The sequence below is a fragment of the Bactrocera oleae genome, unplaced genomic scaffold, assembly GCF_042242935.1.
Source record: "Bactrocera oleae isolate idBacOlea1 unplaced genomic scaffold, idBacOlea1 ctg00000010.1, whole genome shotgun sequence".
Lineage (NCBI taxonomy): Eukaryota > Metazoa > Arthropoda > Insecta > Diptera > Tephritidae > Bactrocera > Bactrocera oleae.
The window spans coordinates 455,001-473,545 of record NW_027212753.1 but is presented as its reverse complement, the minus strand read 5'-3'; the positions used below and the strand labels follow the sequence as shown (position 1 = coordinate 473,545).

Here is an 18,545-nt window from a genome sequence, read left to right as displayed (position 1 = left end):
GTCCGAAAAGTAACTCCGCCAAAGAGTAATTTCCGGACAGCCAAGCTCCTCCAGCCGTTGCAACACTCGATCCCAGCTTAGGTAATCAAATGCCCCCTTGAAGTCAACAAATATGCCAAGGACATATTTGTTGACATTCTCCCTAACAGCACCCTGAACGTAGAACCACGCATCCTCTACACTGCGTCCTTTCCTGAACCCATACTGTCTATCCGACCACATACCCCGCGTTAGCTCCTGAAGCCGTTCCACCATAACTCTTTCCAGCACTTTTCCAAGTACTGGAAGGAGACTGATGCCCCGATAAGAGCGAGGATCACTCCTGATCTTATCAGGGGACTTCAGGAGAGGTACAACCCTAGCAATTTTCCACTCGCGTGGAAAATAACCCTCCCACACGCACTTATTATAAATGGCCTCCAAGTATTCCGGAATGAACTTCCACAAGCTTTTGCACATCTCTCCGTTCAAACCATCAAAACCTGGGGACCGTTTAGACCTGACCAGGCCAAAGGCGTACCCCAACTCTCCATCGTCTAATGGAGGGACAGGTACCTCTTGTGCTTGAGGTACCTGAACCTCCGCCCTAGGAAAGAACGCTCCTAACAAAGCCCCCGCACACTCTCTCCACGTTGATAACATAGTGTCACCAACGCGAAGAGAGGTAACGTCCTCCCTCTTACGACCCCGGCAGATCCTATAGACCTGACCCCACGGGTCGTCCCTATTCTCACTCACGAAACTCCTCCACTCCTCTTCTTTAACTTTTACCAACATATCCTTATATTCCCTAGCCGCACAACTAAGTTCATGCCTAAGCTGGGACAGCCTGTCAGAATTGGACCGCCGAGCGCGTTGAAACTTTCGCCTCAATCGCCTGACAGTCCTCCTCTTCAAGGTTAACTCATGCGTCCACCACTTAATTTTCCTAACGATAAAACTTTCACACTTTCTAAGTACCCTATCATTAACCCCCCACACTACCTCATAAAGACGAGCAACCTGCTCATCGACCCCCAAATCCTCAAACGCTATAAGCGGTATACCCAATACCGCTTCCCTGACAGATCGTCCATATTGGTTCCAGTCGATACCAGAGGTACGCCATCGCCGCAATGGACTCTCATACAGCGAGGGAGGGGATTTGGGAGTAACCATAATTTGGATCAAATTATGATCACTCAATCCCCACCCTCCCTTAACCTCCCATCTAGCTACGAACGCCCTATCTGCTGCCTGATTCATAAGCGTCACGTCAATGTCACTCACGCCCCCAGGCCCATCAAACGTGTACCATTCACTCGGCTCATTCACAATGTGGAGGTTTTTAGCCACCACCCATTCACTTAATGCCTCGCCTCGACTGTGGCTTTGATATCCAGACGAATGCCGGGATACCTTACTAAACCACATCGAAGACGAGGCATTCGCATCCAGCCCTAGGATAAATGGGCTACTACTCGCAAGTAGTAGTAGCTTATCCATGTAGCCCAGGTAGGGCTCTAGGGGCTCGCTAAATTTGCAGTACAAACTAGCTACAATCAGCCTACCGAACTCCCCCTCTATCGCGACACATACACCCAGTTGTGAGGAATCCACAACTACACAATCGTAGTTGGGATCACTCACAACAATTGCAGCATTAGCCCCAAGGTCCGTGAAGACCCTGAAACTACCAGGAAGACCCCGAACCACACCATTGGTGGCGTAGGGCTCCTGGAGTAAGGCAATGCCGCACCTCCCCTCAGCCATACACCCCCCCAATTCACACATTACGGCATACGCCCCCTGGCAGTTTAACTGTATAATTCCCCCCATCAGTGTCTGGCGAGGGCGCGCTCAACAATGCCACAGTATATCGGGCAGACAGCGGACATCATAAGATGCCCAGCTGGTCTACCCTTGAATGCGCAGTTGCGGCAATGGAGTGCATTGACGCAACTGGCAGCTCTGTGGCCTTCCTGACCGCACCTCCGGCAGACATCTGATTTGGCCCTACACACAGCCACTCTATGGTCGAAACTCATACACCGGAAGCAGCCAGCAACGGGGCTATCCGGTCGCACCCGGAAGGAGAACCACTTGATGTAGCACCTACCTGCCTCCAGGAGGGCGGACATCATTTTGTCCGTACCCTCAAGGACGACATTGGTGCTACCATCAGGGGCCACCTTCCAGGGGCGACTGACCATCCTTACGTCAGACCTCTGGGACGCCGGGCTGAAATCCTGAAGGTTCAGCCGGAGTAACTCTTCCATGAACTCATCATGGGAGATCTCCGTATGAACCCCCTGGACTACAACCCGAGGACCCAACTTCCGGTTGACAGTCACGTCCAACCCCACCTCCCCGAATTTCGCGTTTGTCGCAACTTTCTCCCTCTCTAAAACAGAGGGAGTGCGGATAACCGCCCCACCACCCTTAATTGGCCTAACCTCGTGGATCCTTACCCCCAGGGAAGGACCCACCTCCTTAACTACTTTTTTAATCACTTCCTCAGAGGAAGCTGCAGGCCCCTTACTCCTAACCACAACGGACCAGGTCTCAACAGGCTTCTGCGCCACCGGTGCAATCGCCTCCAGTACAGGTGCTGGGGGCGGAGGCATCGGTGCCGATGGAGCCGGCATTGACCTGCTCGGCGGCGAGGAGTGTCCCCCACAGCTTCCTCTAAGGGCGTCAACTTGACCGCGAAGATGGGCATTCTCGGCTACAACCGTCATCAGAAGTGCCTCGTACTTCGAGGCAAGCTCCATCAGCCCCTTCACGGTCCCTATAGCGAAATTTTCGGCCCCAAAAACTACTTCGCTAAGCTCCGCCGAAATTTTCTTAATAGCCGCGACATGGCTAACCGCACCACCCCCGACAACAACACCCCCCTTAAGAGCTCCACGGTTGCTCGCGCCGCTCTTGCTCACGCTCATTTTGCTAGCGCCCTTTTTCTTCGCGCCCGTATCAACGCACGCAACACCCACTTCGCCCTCGCCCGACTTTGCGGGGTGAACAGCCGCTTTTTCAGCGGTGTCACCGTTACCGCAACCGCTACCACTACCGCTCCCACCCTCATCACCCCCCGTTTCTTCCGGCGACCCCACACGCGCCTTCCGCCGTGGCGGGGACCTTACCGATGGCCCCACCATCTCGTCTCCCGAAGTGTCGACCGTAATGGTTGATGGCCCCGACTCTTCGCTCCCAGCGAGGGACTTAACCCTCCTCCTCCGTGGTGGAGGCATCTCTACCTTCGGACTTCGCCTTTCGGTAGGCTGATCCGCCAAGCGTACCACTGACGCAGATGGGACTCGTTCAGACAAGACCCCGAAACAGCCGCTCGCCACGTACGTGCGACTGAACGCGCTGAAAAAAGTGTCGCAAGCGCAGACCCGCTCTGTAGCAGCGACGACCCAAGCGGACGATTAAGGCGTTCTCGCAAGGGTACAGCCCACAACTCCAACCAAATGGTCTGGACAAGGTCACTCAAATGACCGCCGGACGGAACAAGTCCCCGTAACGGTTGCGAGTCGACCGATGTGGCGCTGAACCGAATCGATCCGTGGGCTAAACGCACACTACTACGACCGTTTGTCTGCACAGGATTCACTGTCTCCAACACTGGGACAGCCGCCGGTACCTATTGAGCAATCCTGCTCAGGACTTGCTGACACTGACCAACTGAACGCCAGATGCCCAACACAGCACTCCAAACAAGCAGTCCAGCCGGCAAACAATGCCAACAACACAGCACTAAACTGGAACTGTACGGAGAGTCCCACAACAATAACAACCACGTTGCGGTAGTACCTAAAGGTACAGTACACAATATTAAAAAATATGTACTTACCGCTACTTAATATGCCCACGCCAAAAATTTCCTAAAAACGCGCAATTCGTGCCCTAGCACGAAAAACCACACACGCGGTCCCGTAACCGAGCAAAAACAATTTCCAGCGAATACCCGCACAAAACGAAATTCCACGGAAATCGCAACAACAATTTTCACACCCGCCAAGCAACGGTGCCAACTCACTCGCGTAAACAAATACCGCACAAAAGAAAATCGAAAAAATCACTAATTAATCGCAACGATGCGCACGCACGTCTATTCGCGTCGGAATCCAAACAACGAATGAGTAGATAGGGACAACGTCCGGTGTGTTTAACGTGAGTACCTGCCGTCGACGGCCTTATCTCACGGCGCTCAAAAGCACAGCGTATCAATACAATGCGTTGATCAGCGCCCCAAAAATGCTAGGCATTTTTCAGTACCGATTGGTAGTGTGGAATGGACACACTACACACCTTGGTAAGGTTCGAGGCCTATCTAAAACCTCTGCCGTACTTTGGGTCCGGCACCCGGTTGCAATGCAACTCCACATTGAACTGACAAAACGTCAGTTCTTCCCGCATTTGGGTATAAACCACAACCACCACGATACTCCCCGAAGGGCCAGTCCGCACGAGCAGGTTGGAGCGAACTCCAAGGGCCCCTGCTCCCCGTGGTACCAGAATTAAGTCTCCGGTCAGACCTCGTAGCCGAAGCTACTACCAGTTGAGCCTCCATACAGCTCTGGACTGGTAACCAAGGGTTGAACCCCATACGCACATTACACTCACACACCTTTCACACAAGAAGCTAACCCTAACTCACAGTTAAACGCCTCCGCCGCCTAAACAATTCACGCGCAAACGACCCTAACTGTTCGGCATTCCGACTAGTGGAGATCACACCGCTAACATCTAACCGTCCATCAGTCCAGCTAATCCCCATACCCCCTAGATCCCTAATGTCCGAGTACATCGGGCACTCCGCGATCAAGTGAACCCAGTCTTCACGACGCGCCCCACACAAACACCCCGACCTATCAGAAAGGTGCCTCTGATGCAAAAATGCATTCAGAGGCCCATGCCCCGTTAACAAAAAACCCAGACTCAGACAAAATCTGAAGTCTGGGTTACCCTCAACGAACCTAACATCCCGGATGTACTCATAAGTCACCCGACCGTTAGGACTATTGTCCCAACGGTCTTGCCACCTACTCCTAACCCTATCATCTAGAAGCCTCTTGCTCCCTAGAAATCCCTCCCTCTCCACATCATCATCGGAAATCCAATCATTCCGCAGCAATGACACACTCAAGCCCCTTCTTAACCTGAATGCAACAGCTCGCTGTACAACAATCAGGTCAAGAGGGGGTGCACCTAGTAAAACCTGCATCGCATCCGTTGAAACGGTGCGACATACAGGCAAACATGCAAGCATCATGCAACGTTGCACCGAGAGGAGTTTTCGGCGACCAGAGACCGTCATCGCTGATTCCCACCATATTGCGGCTCCATAAGTGGCACAAGCCACAAATAGACCACGGTATATGGTGCGAACAGCACGGCGTCCAAGGCCCCAATCGCTCCTCAAGATGCGTCGCACTTTGCCTACGACCGCCTGCAGTCGCTCCTTCAGAATCGCTAAGTGTGGAGTAAAGCACATTCTTTCACTCATGGTCAGCCCCAGGTATTTGACTTGCGTCACATACCTGATGCTGACCCCATTCACCTTGACAATCGGTGGACGAACCGGCGACAATCTGCCCTTAAGCAGCATTGTCACCGTTTTGTCCATCGATATGTCTACCCCCACACCTAAACCCCAACTATTTACAATTTCTAAAAATTGTCCTCCCGCCCGCTCTAACTCAAATCGCGATCGACCTTCAACCAGAAGGAGAAGGTCGTCCGCATACGCACAACATTTACAGAGGGGTTCGAGCTGTCCAAGCAGAGAGTCCATCATGAGGTTCCAAATATATGGACCGCAGATGGATCCCTGCGGGCAGCCACGAACCACTCCGATCTCCACACTCCCATTCATTCCGACTAGAGAGGCTTTTCTGTCCGAAAAGTAACTCCGCCAAAGAGTAATTTCCGGACAGCCAAGCTCCTCCAGCCGTTGCAACACTCGATCCCAGCTTAGGTAATCAAATGCCCCCTTGAAGTCAACAAATATGCCAAGGACATATTTGTTGACATTCTCCCTAACAGCACCCTGAACGTAGAACCACGCATCCTCTACACTGCGTCCTTTCCTGAACCCATACTGTCTATCCGACCACATACCCCGCGTTAGCTCCTGAAGCCGTTCCACCATAACTCTTTCCAGCACTTTTCCAAGTACTGGAAGGAGACTGATGCCCCGATAAGAGCGAGGATCACTCCTGATCTTATCAGGGGACTTCAGGAGAGGTACAACCCTAGCAATTTTCCACTCGCGTGGAAAATAACCCTCCCACACGCACTTATTATAAATGGCCTCCAAGTATTCCGGAATGAACTTCCACAAGCTTTTGCACATCTCTCCGTTCAAACCATCAAAACCTGGGGACCGTTTAGACCTGACCAGGCCAAAGGCGTACCCCAACTCTCCATCGTCTAATGGAGGGACAGGTACCTCTTGTGCTTGAGGTACCTGAACCTCCGCCCTAGGAAAGAACGCTCCTAACAAAGCCCCCGCACACTCTCTCCACGTTGATAACATAGTGTCACCAACGCGAAGAGAGGTAACGTCCTCCCTCTTACGACCCCGGCAGATCCTATAGACCTGACCCCACGGGTCGTCCCTATTCTCACTCACGAAACTCCTCCACTCCTCTTCTTTAACTTTTACCAACATATCCTTATATTCCCTAGCCGCACAACTAAGTTCATGCCTAAGCTGGGACAGCCTGTCAGAATTGGACCGCCGAGCGCGTTGAAACTTTCGCCTCAATCGCCTGACAGTCCTCCTCTTCAAGGTTAACTCATGCGTCCACCACTTAATTTTCCTAACGATAAAACTTTCACACTTTCTAAGTACCCTATCATTAACCCCCCACACTACCTCATAAAGACGAGCAACCTGCTCATCAACCCCCAAATCCTCAAACGCTCTAAGCGGTATACCCAATACCGCTTCCCTGACAGATCGTCCATATTGGTTCCAGTCGATACCAGAGGTACGCCATCGCCGCAATGGACTCTCATACAGCGAGGGAGGGGATTTGGGAGTAACCATAATTTGGATCAAATTATGATCACTCAATCCCCACCCTCCCTTAACCTCCCATCTAGCTACGAACGCCCTATCTGCTGCCTGATTCATAAGCGTCACGTCAATGTCACTCACGCCCCCAGGCCCATCAAACGTGTACCATTCACTCGGCTCATTCACAATGTGGAGGTTTTTAGCCACCACCCATTCACTTAATGCCTCGCCTCGACTGTGGCTTTGATATCCAGACGAATGCCGGGATACCTTACTAAACCACATCGAAGACGAGGCATTCGCATCCAGCCCTAGGATAAATGGGCTACTACTCGCAAGTAGTAGTAGCTTATCCATGTAGCCCAGGTAGGGCTCTAGGGGCTCGCTAAATTTGCAGTACAAACTAGCTACAATCAGCCTACCGAACTCCCCCTCTATCGCGACACATACACCCAGTTGTGAGGAATCCACAACTACACAATCGTAGTTGGGATCACTCACAACAATTGCAGCATTAGCCCCAAGGTCCGTGAAGACCTTGAAACTACCAGGAAGACCCCGAACCACACCATTGGTGGCGTAGGGCTCCTGGAGTAAGGCAATGCCGCACCTCCCCTCAGCCATACACCCCCCCAATTCACACATTACGGCATACGCCCCCTGGCAGTTTAACTGTATAATTCCCCCCATCAGTGTCTGGCGAGGGCGCGCTCAACAATGCCACAGTATATCGGGCAGACAGCGGACATCATAAGATGCCCAGCTGGTCTACCCTTGAATGCGCAGTTGCGGCAATGGAGTGCATTGACGCAACTGGCAGCTCTGTGGCCTTCCTGACCGCACCTCCGGCAGACATCTGATTTGGCCCTACACACAGCCACTCTATGGTCGAAACTCATACACCGGAAGCAGCCAGCAACGGGGCTATCCGGTCGCACCCGGAAGGAGAACCACTTGATGTAGCACCTACCTGCCTCCAAGAGGGCGGACATCATTTTGTCCGTACCCTCAAGGACGACATTGGTGCTACCATCAGGGGCCACCTTCCAGGGACGACTGACCATCCTCACATCTGACCTCTGGGACGCCGGGCTGAAATCCTGAAGGTTCAGCCGGAGTAACTCTTCCATGAACTCATCATGGGAGATCTCCGTGTGAACCCCCTGGACTACAACCCGAGGACCCAACTTCCGGTTGACAGTCACGTCCAACCCCACCTCCCCGAATTTCGCGTTCATCGCAACTTTCTCCCTCTCTAAAACAGAGGGAGTGCGGATAACCGCCCCACCACCCTTAATTGGCCTAACCTCGTGGATCCTTACCCCCAGGGAAGGACCCACCTCCTTAACTACTTTTTTAACGACTTCCTCAGAGGAAGCTGCAGGCCCCTTACTCCTAACCACAACTGACCAGGTCTCAACAGGCTTCTGCGCCACCGGTGCAATCGCCTCCAGTACAGGTGCTGGGGGCGGAGGCATTGGTGCCGATGGAGCCGGCATTGACCTGCTCGGCGGCGAGGAGTGTCCTCCACAGCCTCCTCTAAGGGCGTCAACTTGTCCACGAAGATGGGCATTCTCGGTTACTACCGTCATCAGAAGTGCCTCGTACTTCGAGGCAAGCTCCATCAGCCCCTTCGCGATCCCTATATCAAAATTCTCGGCCCCAAAAACTATTCCGCTAAGTTCCGCCGAAATTTTCTTTATAGCCGCTACATGGCTCACCGCACCACCCCCGACAATAACCGCGCTCCCTTTAGCAGCGTCTTTTCTGCCCGCACTACTTTTTCTCGCGCTCGCCTTATTATCTCCCGTCTTTTTCGCGCCCTCGTCACCCCGCACGAGACCAACTTCGCCAGCGCCCGATTTCTGCGCAGACACATCTGCTGCACCCTCGCCCGACTTTGCGGAGTGAACAGCCACTTTTTCAGCGGTGTCACCCTTACCGCAACCGCAACCACTACCGCTCCCGCCCTCTTCACCCCCCGTTTCACCCGCAGACCCCAAACGCGCCTTCTGCCGTGGCGGGGACCTTACCGATGGCCCCGCCATCTCGTCACCCGAAGTGTCGACCGTAACAGTTGATGGCCCCGACTCTTCGCTTCCAGCGAGGGACTTAACCCTCCTCCTCCGTGGTGGAGGCATCTTAGCCTTCGGACTTCGCCTTTCGGTAGGCTGATCCGCCAAGCGTACCACTGACGCAGATGGAACTCGTTCAAGCAAGACCCCGAAACAGCCGCTCGCCACGTACGTGCGACTGAACGCGCTGAAAAAAGTGTCGCAAGCGCAGACACGCTCTGTAGCAGCGACGACCCAAGCAGACGATTAAAGCGTTCTCGCAAGGGTACAGCCCACAACTCCAACCAAATGGTCTGGACAAAGGTCACTCAAATGACCGCCGGACGGAACAAGTCCCCGTAACGGTTGCGAGTCGACCGATGTGGCGCTGAACCGAATCGATCCGTGGGCTAAACGCACACTACTACGACCGTTTGTCTGCACAGGATTCACTGTCTCCAACACTGGGACAGCCGCCGGTACCTATTGAGCAATCCTGCTCAGGACTTGCTGACACTGTCCAACTGAACGCCAGATGCCCAACACAGCACTCCAAACAAGCAGTCCACCCAGCAAACAATGCCAACAACACAGCACTAAACTGGAACTGTACGGAGAGTCCCACAACAACAACAACCACGTTGCGGTAGTACCTAAAGGTACAGTACACAATATTAAAAAATATGTACTTACCGCTACTTAATAAGCCCACGCCAAAAAAATGTCTAAAAAACGCGCAATTCGTGCCCTAGCACGAAAAACCACACACGCGGTCCCGTAACCGAGCAAAAACAATTGCCAGCGAATACCCGCACAAAATGAAATTCCAAGGAAATTGCACCAACAATTTCCACACACCCGATAAGCAACGGTGCCAACTCACTCGCGTAAACAAATACCGCACAAAAGAAAATCGAAAAAAAATCACTACTAAATCGCAACGATGCGCACGCACGTCTATTCGCGTCGGAATCCAAACAACGAATGAGTAGATAGGGACAACGTCCGGTGTGTTTAACGTGAGTACCTGCCGTCGACGGCCTTATCTCACGGCGCTCAAAAGCACAGCGTATCAATACAATGCGTTGATCAGCGCCCCAAAAATGCTAGGCATTTTTCAGTACCGATTGGTAGTGTGGAATGGACACACTACACACCTTGGTAAGGTTCGAGGCCTATCTAAAACCTCTGCCGTACTTTGGGTCCGGCACCCGGTTGCAATGCAACTCCACATTGAACTGACAAAACGTCAGTTCTTCCCGCATTTGGGTATAAACCACAACCACCACGATACTCCCCGAAGGGCCAGTCCGCACGAGCAGGTTGGAGCGAACTCTAAGGGCCCCTGCTCCCCGTGGTACCAGAATTAAGTCTCCGGTCAGACCTCGTAGCCGAAGCTACTACCAGTTGAGCCTCCATACAGCTCTGGACTGGTAACCAAGGGTTGAACCCCATACGCACATTACACTCACACACCTTTCACACAAGAAGCTAACCCTAACTCACAGTTAAACGCCTCCGCCGCCTAAACAATTCACGCGCAAACGACCCTAACTGTTCGGCATTCCGACTAGTGGAGATCACACCGCTAACATCTAACCGTCCATCAGTCCAGCTAATCCCCATACCCCCTAGATCCCTAATGTCCGAGTACATCGGGCACTCCGCGATCAAGTGAACCCAGTCTTCACGACGCGCCCCACACAAACACCCCGACCTATCAGAAAGGTGCCTCTGATGCAAAAATGCATTCAGAGGCCCATGCCCCGTTAACAAAAAACCCAGACTCAGACAAAATCTGAAGTCTGGGTTACCCTCAACGAACCTAACATCCCGGATGTACTCATAAGTCACCCGACCGTTAGGACTATTGTCCCAACGGTCTTGCCACCTACTCCTAACCCTATCATCTAGAAGCCTCTTGCTCCCTAGAAATCCCTCCCTCTCCACATCATCATCGGAAATCCAATCATTCCGCAGCAATGACACACTCAAGCCCCTTCTTAACCTGAATGCAACAGCTCGCTGTACAACAATCAGGTCAAGAGGGGGTGCACCTAGTAAAACCTGCATCGCATCCGTTGAAACGGTGCGACATACAGGCAAACATGCAAGCATCATGCAACGTTGCACCGAGAGGAGTTTTCGGCGACCAGAGACCGTCATCGCTGATTCCCACCATATTGCGGCTCCATAAGTGGCACAAGCCACAAATAGACCACGGTATATGGTGCGAACAGCACGGCGTCCAAGGCCCCAATCGCTCCTCAAGATGCGTCGCACTTTGCCTACGACCGCCTGCAGTCGCTCCTTCAGAATCGCTAAGTGTGGAGTAAAGCACATTCTTTCACTCATGGTCAGCCCCAGGTATTTGACTTGCGTCACATACCTGATGCTGACCCCATTCACCTTGACAATCGGTGGACGAACCGGCGACAATCTGCCCTTAAGCAGCATTGTCACCGTTTTGTCCATCGATATGTCTACCCCCACACCTAAACCCCAACTATTTACAATTTCTAAAAATTGTCCTCCCGCCCGCTCTAACTCAAATCGCGATCGACCTTCAACCAGAAGGAGAAGGTCGTCCGCATACGCACAACATTTACAGAGGGGTTCGAGCTGTCCAAGCAGAGAGTCCATCATGAGGTTCCAAATATATGGACCGCAGATGGATCCCTGCGGGCAGCCACGAACCACTCCGATCTCCACACTCCCATTCATTCCGACTAGAGAGGCTTTTCTGTCCGAAAAGTAACTCCGCCAAAGAGTAATTTCCGGACAGCCAAGCTCCTCCAGCCGTTGCAACACTCGATCCCAGCTTAGGTAATCAAATGCCCCCTTGAAGTCAACAAATATGCCAAGGACATATTTGTTGACATTCTCCCTAACAGCACCCTGAACGTAGAACCACGCATCCTCTACACTGCGTCCTTTCCTGAACCCATACTGTCTATCCGACCACATACCCCGCGTTAGCTCCTGAAGCCGTTCCACCATAACTCTTTCCAGCACTTTTCCAAGTACTGGAAGGAGACTGATGCCCCGATAAGAGCGAGGATCACTCCTGATCTTATCAGGGGACTTCAGGAGAGGTACAACCCTAGCAATTTTCCACTCGCGTGGAAAATAACCCTCCCACACGCACTTATTATAAATGGCCTCCAAGTATTCCGGAATGAACTTCCACAAGCTTTTGCACATCTCTCCGTTCAAACCATCAAAACCTGGGGACCGTTTAGACCTGACCAGGCCAAAGGCGTACCCCAACTCTCCATCGTCTAATGGAGGGACAGGTACCTCTTGTGCTTGAGGTACCTGAACCTCCGCCCTAGGAAAGAACGCTCCTAACAAAGCCCCCGCACACTCTCTCCACGTTGATAACATAGTGTCACCAACGCGAAGAGAGGTAACGTCCTCCCTCTTACGACCCCGGCAGATCCTATAGACCTGACCCCACGGGTCGTCCCTATTCTCACTCACGAAACTCCTCCACTCCTCTTCTTTAACTTTTACCAACATATCCTTATATTCCCTAGCAGCACAACTAAGTTCATGCCTAAGCTGGGACAGCCTGTCAGAATTGGACCGCCGAGCGCGTTGAAACTTTCGCCTCAATCGCCTGACAGTCCTCCTCTTCAAGGTTAACTCATGCGTCCACCACTTAATTTTCCTAACGATAAAACTTTCACACTTTCTAAGTACCCTATCATTAACCCCCCACACTACCTCATAAAGACGAGCAACCTGCTCATCAACCCCCAAATCCTCAAACGCTCTAAGCGGTATACCCAATACCGCTTCCCTGACAGATCGTCCATATTGGTTCCAGTCGATACCAGAGGTACGCCATCGCCGCAATGGACTCTCATACAGCGAGGGAGGGGATTTGGGAGTAACCATAATTTGGATCAAATTATGATCACTCAATCCCCACCCTCCCTTAACCTCCCATCTAGCTACGAACGCCCTATCTGCTGCCTGATTCATAAGCGTCACGTCAATGTCACTCACGCCCCCAGGCCCATCAAACGTGTACCATTCACTCGGCTCATTCACAATGTGGAGGTTTTTAGCCACCACCCATTCACTTAATGCCTCGCCTCGACTGTGGCTTTGATATCCAGACGAATGCCGGGATACCTTACTAAACCACATCGAAGACGAGGCATTCGCATCCAGCCCTAGGATAAATGGGCTACTACTCGCAAGTAGTAGTAGCTTATCCATGTAGCCCAGGTAGGGCTCTAGGGGCTCGCTAAATTTGCAGTACAAACTAGCTACAATCAGCCTACCGAACTCCCCCTCTATCGCGACACATACACCCAGTTGTGAGGAATCCACAACTACACAATCGTAGTTGGGATCACTCACAACAATTGCAGCATTAGCCCCAAGGTCCGTGAAGACCTTGAAACTACCAGGAAGACCCCGAACCACACCATTGGTGGCGTAGGGCTCCTGGAGTAAGGCAATGCCGCACCTCCCCTCAGCCATACACCCCCCCAATTCACACATTACGGCATACGCCCCCTGGCAGTTTAACTGTATAATTCCCCCCATCAGTGTCTGGCGAGGGCGCGCTCAACAATGCCACAGTATATCGGGCAGACAGCGGACATCATAAGATGCCCAGCTGGTCTACCCTTGAATGCGCAGTTGCGGCAATGGAGTGCATTGACGCAACTGGCAGCTCTGTGGCCTTCCTGACCGCACCTCCGGCAGACATCTGATTTGGCCCTACACACAGCCACTCTATGGTCGAAACTCATACACCGGAAGCAGCCAGCAACGGGGCTATCCGGTCGCACCCGGAAGGAGAACCACTTGATGTAGCACCTACCTGCCTCCAAGAGGGCGGACATCATTTTGTCCGTACCCTCAAGGACGACATTGGTGCTACCATCAGGGGCCACCTTCCAGGGACGACTGACCATCCTCACATCTGACCTCTGGGACGCCGGGCTAAAATCCTGAAGGTTCAGCCGGAGTAACTCTTCCATGAACTCATCATGGGAGATCTCCGTGTGAACCCCCTGGACTACAACCCGAGGACCCAACTTCCGGTTGACAGTCACGTCCAACCCCACCTCCCCGAATTTCGCGTTCATCGCAACTTTCTCCCTCTCTAAAACAGAGGGAGTGCGGATAACCGCCCCACCACCCTTAATTGGCCTAACCTCGTGGATCCTTACCCCCAGGGAAGGACCCACCTCCTTAACAACTTTTTTAATGACTTCCTCAGAGGAAGCTGCAGGCCCCTTACTCCTAACCACAACTGACCAGGTCTCAACAGGCTTCTGCGCCACCGGTGCAATCGCCTCCAGTACAGGTGCTGGGGGCGGAGGCATCGGTGCCGATGGAGCCGGCATTGACCTGCTCGGCGGCGAGGAGTGTCCTCCACAGCCTCCTCTAAGGGCGTCAACTTGACCACGAAGATGGGCATTCTCGGTTACTACCGTCATCAGAAGTGCCTCGTATTTCGAGGCAAGCTCCATCAGCCCCTTCGCGGTCCCTATAGCGAAATTTTCGGCCCCAAAAACTACTTCGCTTAGCTCCGCCGAAATTTTCTTAATAGCCGCGACATGGCTAACCGCACCACCCCCGACAACAACAACCCCCTTAAGAGCACCACGGTTGCTCGCGCCGCCCTTGCTCGCGCTCGTATTGCTCGCGCTCGTTTTGCTAGCGCCCGTTTTCTTCGCGCCCGTATCAACGCGCGCAACACCCACTTCGCCCTCGCCCGACTTTGCGGGGTGAACAGCCGCTTTTTCAGCGGTGTCACCGTTATCGCAACCGCTACCACTACCGCTCCCGCCCTCATCACCCCCCGTTTCTGCCGGCGACCCCAAACGCGCCTTCCGCCGTGGCGGGGACCTCACCGATGGCCTCACCGCCTCGTCTCCCGAAGTGTCCACCGTTACCACCGATGGACCGGACTCCTCACTCCCAGCGAGGGATTTAACCCTCCTCCTCCGTGGTGGAGGCATTCTTGCCTTCGGACGCCCTTTGGTAGGCTGATCCGCCGAACTTACCACTGACGCAGATGGCACTAGTTCAACAGATGCCGAAAACAGCCGCTCGCCAAGTACGTGCAACTGAACGCGCTGGAGAAAGTATCTCTAGCGCAGACCCGCTCTATAGCAGCGACGACCCAAGCGGACGATTAATGCGTTCTCGCTAGGGTACAGCCCACAACTCCAGCCAAAAGGCCTGGACAGAGGTCACTCAAATTGACCGCCGGACGGATCAATGTCCCCGTAACGGCCGCGAGTCGACCGATGTGGCGCTGGACCGAACCGATCCGTGGGTTAAACGCACACTGCTACGACCGTTTGTCTGCACACGGTACACTCACTTCAGCACTGGACAGACGCTGGTACCTTTTGAGCAATCCTGCTCAGAACCTGCTGAAACTGGCCAACTGAACACCAGATGCCCAACACAACACTCCAAATAGGCGACTCTGCCGGCAAAGAATACCAACAATACGGCACTAAACTGGGGCTATGCAAAAAGTCCCCCACCAACAACAACGTGAACGACCACGTTGCGGTAGCACCTAAGGTACTGTACACAATATTAAAAAATATGTACTTACCGCTATTCCACCGAAAAATGCCCAAAAAACGCGCCAATTGTGCCCTTGCACGAAAAAACACACTCGCGGTCACGTACCCGAGCACTAACAACAAAACGCGAATACTCGCACAAAGCGAAATTCCGCAAGAAATTGTAGCAACAATTTCACACACTCGACAAGCAACGGTGCTTATGCTAACGCGTAAACAAATATCGCTCAAAAGGAAATACCGAAAAATCACCGAAAATTACTAATCACAACGATGCGCACGCACGTCTATTCGCGTCGGAATCCAAACAACGAATGAGTAGATAGGGACAGAGGGAATCTCGTTAATCCATTCATGCGCGTCACTAATTAGATGACGAGGCATTTGGCTACCTTAAGAGAGTCATAGTTACTCCCGCCGTTTACCCGCGCTTACTTGAATTTCTTCACTTTGACATTCAGAGCACTGGGCAGAAATCACATTGTGTCAACACCCGTTAGGGCCATCACAATGCTTTGTTTTAATTAGACAGTCGGATTCCCCAAGTCCGTGCCAGTTCTGAATTGATTGTTAATTGATAATCGTTATAATTTAAAAAGTATCTATACAATAATAAATCCTTTAGAAATTTTAGCAAGAAAGTTCCACAATTGGCTACGTAACTACTATCCGGGGAACAAGAATCGAAATTCTCTATTTACCCAGAACGAGTACATAAACCATGGTATTGCTTCCCAATCAAGCCCGACTATCTCAATCTTCAGAGCCAATCCTTATCCCGAAGTTACGGATCTAATTTGCCGACTTCCCTTACCTACATTATTCTATCGACTAGAGACTCTTCACCTTGGAGACCAGCTGCGGATATTGGTACGGCCTGTTGAGAAGTTTGCGTAACCCCACCATAAATTTTCAAGGTCCGAGGAGAAAATATCGACACAACAGTAAATGTCATGCTCTTCTAGTCCATCTACCATATCTCTCTTCGAAAGACTTCCATGGTAGTACGACTATAAAACAGAAAAGAAAACTCTTCCGATACCTCTCGACGGCTTCTTTATGGTCGTTCCTGTTGCCAGGATGAGCACAAAGGCCCATTTTTAATAACAAACGGATACTCAACAGGTTACGGAATTGGAACCGTATTCCCTTTCGTTCAAAATTATTCAAGTGTTTAATTACTATGGAATAAAAATTCATTCATTTCATTTCATTAAAACTTGAAAATTTTCGGCTTTCGCCTTGAACTTAGGACCGACTAACTCGTGATCAACCACTGTTCACACGAAACCCTTCTCCACTTCAGTCCTCCAAGGTCTCATTCGATTATTTGCTACTACCACCAAGATCTGTACCAATAGCGGCTCCATGCAGGCTTACGCCAAACACTTCTAAGCACACCATTGTACCCTCCTACTCACTAAAGTTTCAAAATTTATAATCCAACCGAAATTGTATTATAAATCATGTACTTTAGCGGTAATGTATAGGTATACAACTTAAGCGCCATCCATTTTAAGGGCTAGTTGCTTCGGCAGGTGAGTTGTTACACACTCCTTAGCGGATTACGACTTCCATGTCCACCGTCCTGCTGTTTTAAGCAACCAACGCCTTTCATGGTATCTGCATGAGTTGTTAATTTAGGCACCGTAACATTACGTTTGGTTCATCCCACAGCGCCAGTTCTGCTTACCAAAAGTGGCCCACTGGGCACATTATATCATAACCTCAACCTTCATATCAAGAAAGGTGAGGTTCTTACCCATTTAAAGTTTGAGAATAGGTTAAGGTCGTTTCGACCCTAAGGCCTCTAATCATTCGCTTTACCAGATAAGATTATTTTACATAATTTTTAAATGCACCAGCTATCCTGAGGGAAACTTCGGAGGGAACCAGCTACTAGATGGTTCGATTGGTCTTTCGCCCCTATACTCAATTCTGACAATCGATTTGCACGTCAGAACTGTTTCGGTCTTCCATCAGGGTTTCCCCTGACTTCAACCTGATCAAGTATAGTTCACCATCTTTCGGGTCACAGCATATATGCTCAAGGTACGCTCCAGTTAGAGGTATAAATAATAATAAATTATCATTATACATAACTATATGGAACGCCCCGGGATTGAATTAATAATGTAATACATTAAAAATTAATCCCATTATTAATACAGTTAAGTTAATTTCGCCATTAGGTTTAATATAACCCAATGACTTGCACATATGTTAGACTCCTTGGTCCGTGTTTCAAGACGGGTCCCGAAGGTATCCTGAATCTTTCGCATTGTTAATCATATAAATGCATACAATTAATATTAAAATCAATGATAATAATATTATTGTAAAATTCAAAAGAATTTTAGCATTATATATAATAAAATCTATCAACACTTTATCAAATCATCAGTAATTATTCTATGTTAATAAGCTAAAAGCAAATTAATTTGAATAAACTTAAAAACCAATGATCTTTTGATAAATATTTTATTATGTTAATAGATTACAATGTCCTTATATGAAAAAAATGCACACTATTACTATAATATTTAAAATTAAATACTACAGTTATAATGATGAATTTTTCATAATGGATATTCAGGTTCATCGGGCTTAACCTCTAAGCAGTTTCACGTACTATTTAACTCTCTATTCAGAGTTCTTTTCAACTTTCCCTCACGGTACTTGTTTACTATCGGTCTCATGGTTATATTTAGTTTTAGATGGAGTTTACCACCCACTTAGTGCTGCACTATCAAGCAACACGACTCTTTGGAAATATCTTTCTAGTAATCATTAACGTTATACGGGCCTGGCACCCTCTATGGGTAAATGGCCTCATTTAAGAAGGACTTAAATCGTTAATTTCTCATACTAGATATTAAGATATTCCATACACTGCATCTCACATTTGCC

General features: G+C 50.7%; 1 protein-coding gene and 1 pseudogene across 1 annotated transcript in view; both read right to left on the bottom strand.

The window, feature by feature from the left end:
- Window positions 1–3,566: 3,566 nt before the first annotated feature.
- Window positions 3,567–18,545, bottom strand: part of LOC138858512 (mediator of RNA polymerase II transcription subunit 1-like) — a 32,224-nt gene continuing 17,245 nt past the window's right edge. Inside the window, exons 2-4 of the mRNA XM_070112813.1 lie at window positions 14,699–15,115; window positions 8,618–9,302; window positions 3,567–3,795 (exon numbers count right to left, since the gene is read on the bottom strand). Coding sequence (XP_069968914.1) covers window positions 3,567–3,795; window positions 8,618–9,302; window positions 14,699–15,115 — 1,331 coding nt within the window. The remainder of the gene's footprint in view (window positions 3,796–8,617; window positions 9,303–14,698; window positions 15,116–18,545) is intronic.
- Window positions 15,906–18,545, bottom strand: part of LOC138858575 (large subunit ribosomal RNA) — a 2,774-nt pseudogene continuing 134 nt past the window's right edge.